This window comes from Centroberyx affinis, unplaced genomic scaffold, assembly GCF_046629955.1.
Source record: "Centroberyx affinis isolate AG114_WGS23_722 - 3 ecotype Tasmania unplaced genomic scaffold, CSIRO-AGI_Caff_v1 ptg004100l_1, whole genome shotgun sequence".
NCBI lineage: Eukaryota > Metazoa > Chordata > Actinopteri > Beryciformes > Berycidae > Centroberyx > Centroberyx affinis.
Window position 1 is genome coordinate 18,263 of NW_027281879.1, and position 15,013 is coordinate 33,275.

Genomic DNA, 15,013 nt, shown 5'->3' on the forward strand with positions numbered 1-15,013 from the left:
GACCCAGATATGGGCAATCATTCAGAATTCTATTAATATGGAATAGAAATATGGAAACCCCATTTTAGTACCCTAGAAGTAAATTTTGGAGTTGTGGAATTGCATCTTAATGAGAGATGATCTGACTTGACATAACTGAAACAAAAAGCTTCACTAAGTCAATAGAAACAGTATATAAATACAAATTTAGAAAAAATACTGACAATTTTGGTTTTGATGGCTTTAACTGTATTCATATAGGTCCCCTTTAAGAAATATAAATATAAACTTAGACTTTTATGCTGAATATAAAATCAAGAACATGACTGTAGAACCAATCTTTATTTATACTGGATATTTTACAATAAATGTTACTCAGGGTGTTTAAACAGCAATCAAAAATGAAATTCCAGCAGTCCGGGAGTCTTCAGCATTTCCAGAGATGGGCGTTTTTCTTTTTAGGTTTTATCTGTAGTGGAGGTTTTCCCAGCTCCTGAGATAAGATGTTGCTCCTGAGGTAGTGGGACAGGACATGATATTTCTAGTAAAATCCCTTTAATTGAGTTGACATGCTTTTAAAGCCAACTGAATAATACAGCGAGCACACCGGCTCCCATCTCACTGTAGAGCTGGTGCAAACACACCATCAATTAATCAGGAGCATTTAAATCTTTATATGACATGCAGTTGTGCAAGAAAAATATGTGCTTTTTCATCGAAATTGCAATAAGAATTTAGTTGAGGGTTTCTGTGTAATATTTGTCTATAGGACAATTTAAAATGAAGATTTAAGAGACGAGTAATGAAGTGTGATAGAGTATCAAATCATGGTACATTGAATTGTTCTATTAAATAGTATTCAAACTCTTATGTTAGGAGACATGACAGAGTCAGACAGGTCTTCGTCCCATTAGATACCACAGTAACACAATCTATATTTTTCTGTATTAGATGAAATGCTGTTACATGTTTTGTCCCAATCAGTTGGGACATCCACCACTATTTCAAAGCATTCTCCCACATCCTTTTCCCCCCCAGCCTGCACTCACATGCACACTGCAGCTGTCGTGAGAAACCTCTCCAGCGTACAGGTGGGTCCCTGCCTCCCTGATGGACGTCTTATTCAGTGGAGGATGGTGGTACATGAAAACTAACAGGCCCGCATTCCCCCCTCTTGAACGTCTCCATATGCGCAGTGGCACCTCTCCCTGCGCTCCTTTCCGATCGACGCCAAACAACCTGAGATCCTTAATTACTGCTTGGTAGTGAAATAGAGAGATGACTCAGCTCTTGTCAGCTTTTCAAATGGGGAAGAGCGAAAAAAAAAAAAAAAAAAAAGCCAAAAGCGCTTAAGGGAGTGGGTGCATTGGTGTGAGCATAATTTCTTACAACATCATTAAAAGCAGCTGCTGATAGATTTCAGAAAGGAGGCAGATCCAGTTAAACATATTTAGCTGAAGCTGAAGTGGTTGAGAGTGTGGATAACTACTAGATACCAAGGACCATGGATCAATCATCCAAAAAAAATGTACATGTACCTTCTGCATTGACTGAGGCAGGTAAACATACGACCTAGGATACCTACCTCCTACACATCCTTTGTACTGAGGAAGTAAAAGGAACTGCATCAACTAGAGCTCAGAGTTTGGTGGGAGCCTCTGCAGGAGACTGTAGGAACTGTCTGCACACTTCGCTTTGCACTGATAAATATCTGAGGGTATGTAAACCTGTGAATGTTGGTTACCATGCTGCTCACTGATGTGCATGGTGTGCACCGTATTCTCTTTGCCAGCCTCTCCAGGAGCATAGAATACTGGGAATGTCACAGCTTTGAATGTTGTTTTATGTGCTGACCGCTGCTGAGTACGTTGTACACTTCGTTCATGTGGCTGGACTGCTTTTTACATGTAAGTGGAAAGAGCAACAACGATAGACACCATGACAATAACAGCAAGGGAGCGAGTTTCCGGTCGAGAAAGAACGAGAGAGCGCAAAACGCAACCTGTCTTGTGGCTGCAATGCATTATGGTCTATTGAGGTGTATCGGTGCAAAATAGTGCCATTTACATTTGATATTTCAGATCACTGAAATTCTTTCTCCTATTGAACTCCATTGTAGCTGCAAAGGTATATTGCCAATAGCATTTTTTTTTTTTATCAGAGTTAGAGTGTTTTAGGGGGGATTTTTCCTTTAATGTGTTGTATTTCTGTACTGCTATGGCAAACTGAACTTCCCTCAGGACACTAAACAGTATTGAATCTTGCATCTTGTTTGGTTTCACATGATGGGGACAAGCACTTATCCAGGTAAACTGAACAGTTGAGCAGACGGAATAATAACAGGATAGCGGTGCGCACGTAAACACACTTTATCATACATCTAATCCACTGTAAGACCGATGTGATAAAGACTAGAGGCAGCCGACTACACTGTATGCAGGAGAGAAAGAGAGACCAGCAGAGTATAAGAGGCCATGATTTATTCATTGATGAAAGAAACCCTGGTATTTTATTTATGATCTCTTTAAATATAGCTCATGTGAATTAAATAAGTGATTGAAAATGGATGTTCCAACCTAGATTCTTGTGTAACCCACACACCCGGGCACACGCACACAGCCAACGCAGGCGTACGCACACACACACGTGCACAAACATGATTACACACACACTTTCTAATGACTTGATTCATCAGAACTCCACAGGAAAACCTATAATAGATCTATAACAGTGAATTAATCACAGCTCCACTATGATTAAAACAGCAGATTTCAAAACAAAAGCCTCCCAGCATTCAGTGTGAATGATTCAAAGTGTTTCCTATATTACAGTACAATAGGAAAGCAGGTTACTCAGATGAATTAACATCCACATGTCACCGGGAGAATTGTCTCTTCCAGCTCATTGCTCACATCAGCACAACAACTAGTGCTCTGCTGAGCGGACATGATTCAGTCATTGAAACTCCTGTTTTTTTGGGGGGTTTTGAGTCCTGTTGGGGTTTTCGTTTGAAAAACTGCACCTCTGTTAAAATTAAAGTTGTACTCACAGTCTCGATTACAGGCCTATTTCAAGTCATGGCTGTGTAATTGTTGAAAAAATGACGACTCCACACTTTACGCTGAATAACGACACCTTCAACATAAAATGACGATGACCCAGAGCCACATTTGCCTGCCGATGTGAGGCAGTATCCAAAACACTGAGACAGTTGCACAAAATAATGCCTTGTCCTTGCAGACTTTCAATGATCTCTGTCATCTTTGTATCCTTGCATAGTTCTCCTGAGAGTTTCCTAATAGCCTTATGTTTGTTCCTAACCACCTAAGACTCTGAGCGGTTCAGGAAGAACCTATGAAAGATGATCCTTAAGGGATTCAGGGATAGGAAGAAATAACTATGAGATGATCAATACTGCGTTTTTCAATTGCAGCCAAATCTCCTGGATTGGCTGGGCCTCTGCCTTGTGTTGCTACATCTTGGGTTCAAATCCAGCAACTGACCTTTACTGCATGTCAAACTCAAGCTGCCCTCTTTCGTCACGTCCGACTGTACACATTGGAGCAGAAATAGTTTAAAGGGTTTCAGTGACAAATATTTGGAGTTGACAAGTGTTGGTTGGAGAGTTGTTTGTTCACTCATAGAGCTGATATGGCTCTGGAGTGGCTGTTCAAAACTATCTAAAAGTATCAATTAACTCTAATGGGTGTGGACATATATAAACACTGGCATAGTGTTATTTTTTATACTCCAAGTTAAATGAACACTAATGATTTTGCTGAGAAAGCAAATGATATGAAGTGTCAAGTAGCAATATGAGCCAAATATGGGCTCAGATTTTCATCTGAGTTAAAGTAGAAGCAACTCCCGCATTGCGTTTGCATGCCAAACCTGTCTGTAGCTACTGCTGCTGTAAGCATGCAAACTGGACCCTCTAAACTGGCCTCATTGCCAAACACGTTATACAAAGAAATGTATAGGAAGAACGTAATAATATGCTATCAAAATTAGTTTGTTAAGTTAACCCCCACCAGCTTCAGAGGCACTCTGTACCGCTACCAACCCATCATGTGTGCTGTGTGCTGTGTGCCAGTGTAATATGTCTGTAAATAATGAGCCAAATTCTGACATATGAGCAATACAGACCATAAATAGTTCCTGGTCCCAATCACTAAAGAGGTTTAAAGAGAGTCTGGACTATGGAGCTTGCCAGGGAAACCATCTGTGTGCTGTGACTGCATGCCTTCCAATTCTGTGCTGTCGTCCTCATCTCTATCCATCCTCACTTTGATATTTGAAGAACTAATTGAAAACAGTGGGCAGTGGATTCCCCACTTTCCATTAAGAAATAATTGTATTCATGAATGATATTCCTGATGTCATTTGTCAAGCTGTTAGGATTATATTCCAAAATACCGTGACAAATAAAATTAGTTTACAAAGTATCCCCCAACATTATTTACTTTGTTACTGTTTAGACAAGAGTTAGGATTCAGTGCCTTCAATATGCTTCAAGATCCAGTAATAATGTGGGCTCAATCTCAGATAGATATTGGGTATTTCACCATTGAAACATTGACACCGATCCCCATAAGGAAATATCACTCAAGTGGACCCCCTTCATTCCCCTGTGAGGACAAAGTAAAAGACAAGCAAATCATTCAGACAATTAATTTATATATGTAAAGAAAACATTAACTAGTGACATAAAATGTGGTATTTTTCTGAGACATTATTCAAGGTAAGACACTTGAGAGAATGTATTAATTATAATGAATTATAGTCTAACACTCAATCTGTATTTGTTTAGTAGGCAACCCGCATCCATTATGAACTTCCACGCCCAAGAGTCTGCCTATTTTCAAGTGTAGTGTTGTCAAGCAGTCAGTGTTGTCACATTCTTCCTGTTGTTCTTCCTCCAAATGGCCCAAGTACAGGATTACACCTATTGCAATATGGCTGCAAAGACAATAAATTTAGCACCCACTTTGGTGATGTGCTGCTATCTAAGTTAACCTGGCTGTGTTGGCTCTCGTTTGCCATGAGCTGTCTGGTTGAGGGGTTTCAAACCAGCTTGTTATAACTTAACCTGCCATAAAGTATATATAAAAAACACAAAACTCACGAAAGGCTCTTTGGCCCAGCATGCTTGGCATAGATTAGTTGTTACATTCCAAAACGACATGTAGAAAATTGATATCTGACATAATGCTGACATAAAGGTAGCCTACAGTTCATTATGAAACGTGACTGAAGATATCAACTTTAGACTTTTGTTTACAAAACAGTATCATATTTGGGAATTTGGCCTACATTTTACCAAAGAGCCTTAAAGGAAGATGGCTAAACTGCGAGCACAGCTGTAACGCCTTTTCTCGCGCAATGAATTATGGGGGTGCCGCGCCTCACTTGTGCACTCGTTTGAGAACGCTACTCAGAAATTTCAGGGTCCATTATTATATTACAGTTTTAGGTAAGTTGCATACAGAATTTGCGAACAAACGTTGACATTTTGATTGCGACAATTGTTTCCAGTCTAACCCTAATCTCGAGCATTACTGCGTTGTTGTTACGCTGATTTCCTCTGCTGAACAATCTCTCTCGTGTAAAGGTTCTGGCTCGGTTTGGCAGCTCCGTCATGTGGAGCAATCCTCACACCTACTGGCCGTTCCTGAGCATGACTCACACACAGGAGGAGTCGCGAGACTCAGGGAAAGCTCTGGATAGAAAGTACGCTGCCCCGGTTAGTAACACGGTAAACGTACAGAACGAAACCCAACAGTACAGGTAACATTAACCATGAGTGGTGCAATGAATTTCAAAAACTGCGGTTCTGTGCTGGTAACGGGAGCCAGTCGAGGGCTCGGCCTGCAGATTGTCGACAGCCTGGCGACGGGAGGATTCTCACCGGGCAAGATTATAGCCACGACCAGGAACCCCGCGAGCGCACAGGTAAACAACTAACAATTGTACTACACTTTATCCATATTAACTACAGTGCTGTATCCATAGGCATATCCTTTATTCATGTAGCTCGTGGTGCTGCGAAGTGTGGCACTGTTCAACACATCGTTATTACAGACAGAAAACTTTACATCACTGTCTTACATAGCGGCACTGCAGGTGCATTAAGTAACGGCAGCAGGCGACACTAGGGGGCGCTGTGTCCTTGTCCTCAATATCTGTGAATTAATAATGATAATCTGCTTTTGACCCACAGGAACTTCAGGAACTGGCAGAGACACATTCCAACATCCACATCATCACCTTGGGTAAGACGGAGAGCATGGGTGGGCGGCTAGGCTTTGACTTCTGGTACATTTTGATGTTGTGAATTATACAGTAAATATGATAGAAGACAGATTTATATCCCCTACAGATACACTCCTGCCCTGTTCTTAAGGTACATGCCTCCTCTCTCATTTAAAAACCACCCCATGCGATTTAGTTCACGAACACAAACCTGTAACCATAAATTTTTGTTCCTACATATAACCGGTTTAAGCAAAGACCATAATTAATACATAAATTAAAACTAGCTTTTAAAGGGCTGTAGTTTCTTTTGTGTCTCTGTGGAAAAAAACAATCATAACTACATTTAATTATTCATCGAGTGACACTGAACTTCCAACCACAGTCCAAACATCAACATTACTTCACTTTATTTCACCCAAAACAGTGCCCGGCCTCTGTCTTCTTCCATTCTGATGAGCCTTTGCTTGGTTTTTGGTGAATGTGTGTCTGTGTGGTGTCTCTCCACCAGACGTTGTGAGCCAGCAGAGCATAGAGAAGGCAGCAGAAGAGGTGGGACAGCTGGTGCGGGACGAGGGTCTCAACTGCTTGATCAACAACGCAGGGATCAACGTGGTGGCCAACTTCCAGACGGTGACCGCAGAGATGATGATCGAGAACTTCCACACCAACTCTGTGGCCCCTCTCATGGTCACCAAGGTAACCGCTTCCACATTCCAGTGTCCATTAGCATTGCTGGAGTGGCTCCTTAATGTAATTGACTGACAAAAAAAAGACTCTGTTTGGAGGGTCAGTGTGCAAGAGATGGGAATCACCCATTCGTTTTTTTCATTTTGCATGCTAAATGTGTGGAGCTCTCAGCACACCAGATACTGAAATTCAAATATATGTGAATCTGAAGCAAGATGCCACACTTCAGTCAGGTTTTTCATAGTCGCAAAAAGCACTTCTACTCCTACAGCACTCTTTTCCCACTCTTATCCCAGGGTTATTAATATTAATAAAAAGTCTCATTTCACGGGGAGATCAGAGGTCAGGCTCAGCTGCAGAACAGCAGCCTGGAGCTGGTAGGGGATTCAGTTGATCAGGAACGTGTCAGCAGGGCGGGTGCCTGCCGACACGAGGCTAATTAGTAGTTAGTTAGCGTCCAGATGAAGGACAGTCTCTCTCTAAACTACAAGGCCTCCCTGCTGCTTTTCTATAAACAACTCCATCACCTTTTAACCCGTGGGGTCACCAAGGGTCACGCTGACACTCTGCAGTTTGCCCTGACTTTGCAGGCTCTACAGAAGAATTAAAACTTGGTGTAGCTCTTGAATAAATGTTGCAGTATTAAAAGGGGTGTGTGTGTGTTTAGTGTAAATGCACACTGCAAGATTTTGTTTTAAACTAATTACACACCAGCATTATTGTCTCAGATTTTGCACATCTCTCGTTGCCTTTTGCAGATCTTTGATTCTTGATTTTCAACTTCCTATCAGTCCAATTGTGGCTAAACCTCGTGATTTTTCTTCTCGGCGTGTTTTCCGGCCTTAACTCGCAAGTCTTCTCTGTCTCTCCCGCCAGGCGTTCCTGCCCCTGTTGCAGCAGGCGGCGTCCAGAGGAGGAGCGGGTATGGGCATCCAGAGGGCAGCCGTCATCAACATGACCTCCCTGCTGGGCTCCGTGGAGCTCAACTGGGGGGAAAGGGCCGACAACTTCAAATGGTACCCGTACAGGACATCCAAGGTATTCTTGTTCTCATGCGGCAAAAACACTCTCTCTCTTATTTTGGTGTATGTATGGCTACAAAAGCGGGGGGCAGGCTTTCCCAATGCTGTGTTGGATATTTGTATGTTTTTGTCTGTGTGTTGTTGCCTTGTGCTGCATTATAAATGGTTGGATATTGTTATTTGTGAGTTGAAAGGGGATGAAACGAAATCACATCCCCCTTGCTGGAACAAAATATTAATAACAATGGATTTTAGGGAAAATGTGAGGGGAAAACATCAACTAATCCATCTACTGTTCCACTTGTTGACTTGTTGTGCTCACTTTCTCAGTCTGCCCTCAACATGGTGAGTCGCTGCATGGCGGTGGACCTGGAGCCTGATGGGATTCTGTGCATGGCTCTGCACCCGGGCTGGGTCCGCACCGACATGGGTGGGCCTGAGGTGAGGGCGTCCCCTGAGCGTCCCTCTTCTCACCTGACTGTACTGAGGAGAGAAAAGTAGTATAAGCTTTTAGTTAGGTGTGAGCATGCAGATTGAATGAAGTTGTAGGTCAGTGTGGTTTGTATGCAGCAGGGTGATGAGAATCATGAAACCTAGGCAGTGTGTCTGTCGCTATGTTTCTATCCAACGGTTAAGCGCTTTTGAAATGTTCCAACAAATAAAATGCTAATCAGGCGCATTTGCATTAGCTGAGTTAAAGTGAATAAATTGGCTTCCTGAATGTATTTATGTCAGAAAAACACCCGCAAGAAAAAAGAAAGGACTTTTCAACTGATGTGCAATGAGACAGAACCAAGCCTAGGCTATCATTTATTTGACAATTGCATTTCACGTCGCTATTTCTGTATATTTTCTTCCTCGACAAAACACCTTTCTGCCTCAAGTGAGCGTGAAAACGTTTTTGCGATATCTTGATGAGATTTGATCAAATTTTCCCTTTCCATTCAGCCTTCTGTAATTCAAAACATGATCATTTGCAAGAAATACTCTGATGGAATCCCCAGTTATGTGAATTTGTCTTAAGTTGGGTTGGTGTTTTACCGCTCCACCTCACCGGTCGTTGGTACCTTGTGTGGTCAGAATGGTGCTTTACGTACCAATAAGTGTCCAAATATTGAAAACCTTTTGCATTTTTTAGAGTCCTATGTGTATTCATGAGATCAGTGTATTCACATATAGCATAACATGTCTGTATGGAATATTGTTTTCTGTGGATCTCTCTCTCCTTCCAGGCTCCACTGAGTCCAGAGGAGAGCATCTCCTCCATCTTGTCTGTGATTGGTGGACTGACTGAAAAGGATCATGGGTCATTTCTGCACTATACAGGAGAGCCGCTGCCTTGGTGACCCTGATCACCATGGTGATGAGCAGGATGACTAACTGAGCTTAATGGGTATTTAGTCTGTTACGATAAACTTATACTATGCAAAGATGATTGTTGATTGCTCAGAGTGCACAATGTTAAAGTCTAATCTAGGATGTTTAGTAGGACTTTCAGATTCCACTATAACTCAAATACAATCTCATTTTAGTGTTTATAAGAGTGCTTATAAAATAATCCAAATGTAAATAATCAATGTATAGCTTCGAAAATCAAAGCTAATGTAGCTGCCTTATATTGTAAGGCCACAGAGAGTGCAACACTAACTCTAAGTTGAATCTTTTATATATATTTCATTAATATTCATTCATTAGGAGAGCAATAGCATTCATCTTCTTATGAAATGATGACACTGACATTTTCATGAGATGGGATAGTAATGAGGTTTGCTCTGGTTCCTAGTTGTTATTATAGCTTAAAAAGTGCATTATGCTGCATAATGTAGTTATGATGCTCAGGCCAGTGCAGCCTTGAATACCTGTGATGTGTTTAAGAAATGTTACCCATTTTGTTTAAACTATGTTCAAATGTTGCTCATATTCAGTTTATAATTTTGAAATTGCACCTTGTAGTGGAATGGAAGCAATGTAAAACTTTACATTTAATAGTCAAGATTGGGCTGTTGTGAGAAAGTCTAAGAGAGAATCTGACGCAAAACTTAAATTTATGTGGATGGATGAGCATTTTGGTCAGAATATAGTAGAAACCAGGGTTTCCCCTGCCGTTCTCAAGCTGACAACATGACAGCAAAATGACCACCCTGGATACCATACCTGTCAAACATCCATTTTTCTCTGGTTTGTCCCTTACTTTAAGTATTTTTCCAATCGTGATTTAATTTCTCCCATTTATCCCCTGTATTTCAGAGCAATTCTCATTTAGTTACTTAGTTACTTTTGAAAATGTAAACTATAGATGACTGATTGCCCTCTAGGTCCACTGGAATACTCAAACTCACTAAGATGGTCAGATTGCTTTCTCTTACTGTTCCTGTCAAATCAATAGACTTTTCATTTCAAGTCTTTTTGTAAGGATTTACAGACTGTAATTTGAATTTGTGTCATCATCTGTGATTAACCACTTTTACACATAATAAATCATGTTAGGGTCTAAAGTTCAAGTTCAATTTAAAGTTTCACAATCTAAACACATTTCCCCTTATAAAATGTTTTTGAGTTAATCTGTTCTTTCTAAAATGCTGTGTATTCTGAACTCCATGTTTTCTATGGTTTACAGTACAAAATCAGAGAATGCTTTCCATAAAAAATAAAACACTGTTTTACTGTGCTGAAGCACACTGCAGTATTACTGGCAAGCTATAAGGTAAGCTTCAGGCCTATTCATTTAGAAATGTGTTTGATCTGCTATTGAGATCGTTGCTATTTAGCATGTTTGGTTTTATTGTAATAAACATTACAACACCAGTATTAGCATTATTGCTAACTTGAAGCAGTAATAAAAGTTTAAAATATTGATTGTCCATGAGTGATTCAATCATCAAACTGAATTGCAATATTTAATTGAATAAATGTCATTTATTAATAAATGTGCAACACTTTAGATCAGCTAGGACAGTTATCATTTTCTCTACTCATTTATCCAATGTAACCTTGTTATAAAATGACATGTGTAAGATCACAGTTGGCTACCAGTACCAGAAGATTACCAGCCAAGAACAGGCTCTACAGTTAGCTTGATCTGCCTTGATTTCCCATTTGGTACTATTCCTCTTTCCTGTGTAAACCAGAGATGCAACACCTTCCCATGCTCCATGCTTCATGTTCTCCAATGATGGACAGGCCTAATCCATGATACGATACATTACTCTGCTCTAAGTACAAATGCATTTAGATTGTGCAACAGTGTAGGATGAGCTAAACTTCTTGTGTCACCAAACCTCTAAGTCCCCAGGATGACGAGTACTGGGGACAAACCGGCATATAATGTGAAACTCCATGCACACACAATGATGGACAGCACTGTGCTACATGTGGAAAAAAAGGTGCAGTGCTATAAATATATTCTCAGTGAATATGGTGATGGTTATTTCCCCTGTACAGATTACTGAGTCATTGAAGTTGTCAATTTACAGTGTGATAATACCAGGTTCTAACCACCAGATGGTGCTATTCCTTCATTCAATGTAAAAGTGAGAAGAAAAATAAATGTTCTCAATCTGAATAGCTTTACCTTTAAAGAACCCATGAAATGATTAATAACTTTTTTTTTTGCTGCTGGACTTATGTATGCCTATTCACCAGTGCAGGCAAAAAAAAAAGATTTCTGTTCATATTGGCTATAAATTATACAAACCAGTCATAGAACTGTACTGACATCAATTGGTAAAAATAGGCCTAACTGTGAACACCTGTAGGATTATAGTTTACCCACCTTTTCATTTACCACTGTGTCACTGGATATGGAGGATAAAAATAAAACGGATTAAATAGAACTGTATAATTGTTCTCACAAATGTTTCCACGCACACAAACCCAATAGAACTCGAACCTTTCTCTTTAGAATAAATCGATGCTGCTCAAAGTATAATGTATTCTTATTAGGGGTCCAAGCACATAGTGCTGGAACCTTATTGTATTTGCCGGAATTCGTCTTTTTTCTTTCTTCTTTCTTTTTCTCTGTGACGCTCAGCGTTCACTTTGTTTTGCAAATGACAGAGCAAAAATCTATAATTTAACACAACTTAGCAAGTCTTTCATCAACAATCTGAATATTAATATTTTTGATACTTTATGAGTGCAACAAAACATGACTATTAAAATAAACATGTTTGTAATGAGATGCCCTGTATTTTTGCAGGTCAAATTGACCTGTTTAAATTTTTTAACAAACTGGAAAAGTACATAATTCTTTCAGTTGAATACCCTCTCTGCTTGCCTCAATTACTGCAATGAACATGTAAAAAGGAAAAAAAAGATAATAATGTTTGGATCAATCTGACCCGGTTAAGTGTATGGAGACTAAAATGGAAAAATCAGCTTCGTCAGTCCCTGCCTATGTCAATGCTCAATGCCCATGTGCAGTTTCAGATTGATTGGCCAGCCCATTGAGGAGCAAAATGGATGCAGACAGACAGTTTTCCTCATTTTATAGTAGGATATCAGTCTCTCAGTGAAAAACAGCCACATTTAGAATAAATATTGATTATATTGTTAGTAATAGAGTAAAGAAAATGTTAACGGCCAACATATATTTACTAATTCCATTACACTTTCACTGCTTTAGGCTACAGGTTACCCATAACTGCAGGAATAAAGGTGTGTTTTGAATAAATGTAGAGACACTAACAGTAGTGTGTAAATAAATGTATTCAAATAAAATGATTCAGTTGTTTGATTCTGTAAAATGGATAGGAAGATGACAGAGTTCAGAAGTGGACTGCAGATGAGAGGGCGTTTACATCAGCAGATTTCTTGTTCTTCTTCCTCCGGAATATGTGGGATAGCCAGAAAAGAAGCCAGGCTTCTTCTTCTTTGGTTTTTGTCGACAGGCTGTCTTTGGCACTGGAACTCTGAGGTCCTGAGGTTTGACCAGCTGGATGAGTGAAAGTGTGTTTTCTATAGGTCAGACCGGACAGATCTTGGTCTCCTTTACAGTTTCAACCACAAGGCTTGGTGGAGCTTTGACCTCAACCTGGATGGCTGGAGCCTGGGACTCCTGAAGCAGGTTGGTTGATCCTTCCTGAAGCAGGTGAATCAGGGTGTATTCAGCAAGAGAGACGGGGAGAACCTCCTCTGAGGTGGAGATATTGTCAGGTTCAGCAGAGAGGACAGTGACTTTTGTTCCCTCCAACATTCAGGTTGATGCAGGACAGTGACAGAGCTTTCAGAAGCAGCCTCAGTCTGTGCAGAGCTGACCGTTTCCTCCTTCTCCAAGTCCTGGAGGAACAGGCATCAGTTTAGAATCAGCTTTGCCGATTGGCTCCCATTCATCATGATGATGTTCTCACTAATGAGGAAGCATTCATGTGCTTTTCATCAAGTTCCTCCTCCTCCAGGAGACTGAGAGCAACTGCATCAGGTGAGAATCAGTGCTGCTGACAACAGGTTCCATTTGTCAAGCTGGTCCAGAGTCGGCCCATGCAGTGGGGAGCAGTCAACTACAAATCTAGAGAGATGTGATGAAGCATAGAGGAGCTCCTCACCAAATCCCTCCTTCTCCAAGTCACAGTGGGATTTGACCAGTGGCTCCCACTCATCCAGGCAGTCCAGAGTGGATCCACATGTTGGAAAGCAGTCAACCACAAATGCAGATGCTTGATACATAATGTACTTACAACAGTGTAACAACTCAGTGTAACTTCAAAGTGTACAAACCTAATATACTAAACTAAATACTTACAAAAGAGTTCACCACTTTACACAAGTAGTACTGAGTTATGTGACATACCCCACTCTTTTGAGAGCAGAGCAGTTTTCTGGCCCATGTGATTTAGTATTGATTTATTTGTTGAAAGTTCTATAAAGTGGTTAACTCTGCAATATCAGAGTACTTCTCCCTATAGACTGCAACAGACGTCTGACAGATAAAACACATCATGTCAGACCACTAGAAATTGCAAAACATAACTTAAAATGTAAATAGATTACTTTATAATTCATGATTCACTCAAAGAAGACTGTCTGTCACTGCCATCTTCCCTCAGTATAAAGACTTAGTGGCTGTCAACTTGGCAAAACTGGCAACTACAGAGTTCTTCTCAGCTCCGATGTAACTGATGTATTAGTCCGTTAACAACTTTGGTACTTGGTGTTCCACTGACAAGTTGGAAATGTCCGATGCAAGTCATATTAACACTGATTTAGTTGTTTATAGTCACTTTATTAAGTTACAGCCACAGTATTAACACTCTTCAGTACGACTGAATGGCAGTCGGCAGGCAGTGTATTGACCGGAAAACAACTGGTAAAGCAAAGCATTATGGGAAGGGCTAAAATCCTCTATGTTGAGTCTCTCTGGCTTCTCCTAGATCTTCTTCTATGGCAACAGTCACTTCCAAAGATCCTCTGCAGAGTGATAGTCCACTCCAACACTATACGCTCTGGCCTTTTTCAACCAGTGGAGTCACATGGAAGTGACAATAAGTGCACCAAAAAAGAAGAATAGGTTACAAATTCACACCTGTCCTTATCAGCCAATATAAGCGGCTAGCGCTTTTCAGCTGCGTCACCCAAGCGCCCCATCCTTATTAGAGATCTGCCGAATCAATAGATGGTATAGCCATTTTATTAAGGCAGAGGTGTGTGAACTAGATCTCTGTGTTTGTGCACATAAAGGGGTGCATGCTTTTTTTGTAAAGTATTTTATTTGTGCTTATCCTCACAACTTTCAATTCTATATTCATTGCAAAAGCGTAATTGTGTAAAACTAGTACTCGCTGTTTCTGAAATTGAATCGCATTAAGTTCATTTTGTGACGTGGTTGGGGTATGGGAGACCTGCTGATGTAGGGGGTCCATAGCAATTCTTGCACCCGAGGCCCTTGTGAAGCTGCTGTGAACCACGTCACACGCCTGTGAGCTGAACGCACAACAAGGAACCAGGAAGTTTAGTCTATAAATGGGTTTCTTCCTCATTCTTTGATGAGTTTGGGCTGTATAATGACTCCTACTTATCATTCAGCAAGGTGACCTGACAGTATGTCCTCATTGTTGGCTATCCAGTGCTGAGTA

General features: G+C 40.6%; 1 protein-coding gene across 1 annotated transcript; it reads left to right on the forward strand.

Moving 5' to 3' along the window:
• Positions 1-5,728: 5,728 nt before the first annotated feature.
• Positions 5,729-10,693, forward strand: LOC139663707 (C-signal). Its single transcript, XM_071542425.1, has 6 exons — positions 5,729-5,931; positions 6,200-6,251; positions 6,743-6,930; positions 7,798-7,959; positions 8,274-8,384; positions 9,176-10,693. Exons 1-6 carry the CDS (start codon positions 5,779-5,781, stop codon positions 9,287-9,289), a joined length of 780 nt encoding a protein of 259 aa, XP_071398526.1. The 5' UTR covers positions 5,729-5,778; the 3' UTR covers positions 9,290-10,693.
• Positions 10,694-15,013: the final 4,320 nt, after the last annotated feature.

Coding starts and splice junctions, on each gene's coding strand:
- LOC139663707 (XM_071542425.1), top strand. CDS start 5,779: ATGAGTGGTGCAATGAATTTCAAAAACTGCGGTTCTGTGCTGGTAACG. Junction 6,931..7,797: donor CCCCTCTCATGGTCACCAAG/GTAACCGCTTCC, acceptor CTCTCCCGCCAG/GCGTTCCTGCCCCTGTTGCA. Junction 8,385..9,175: donor CCGACATGGGTGGGCCTGAG/GTGAGGGCGTCC, acceptor CTCTCCTTCCAG/GCTCCACTGAGTCCAGAGGA.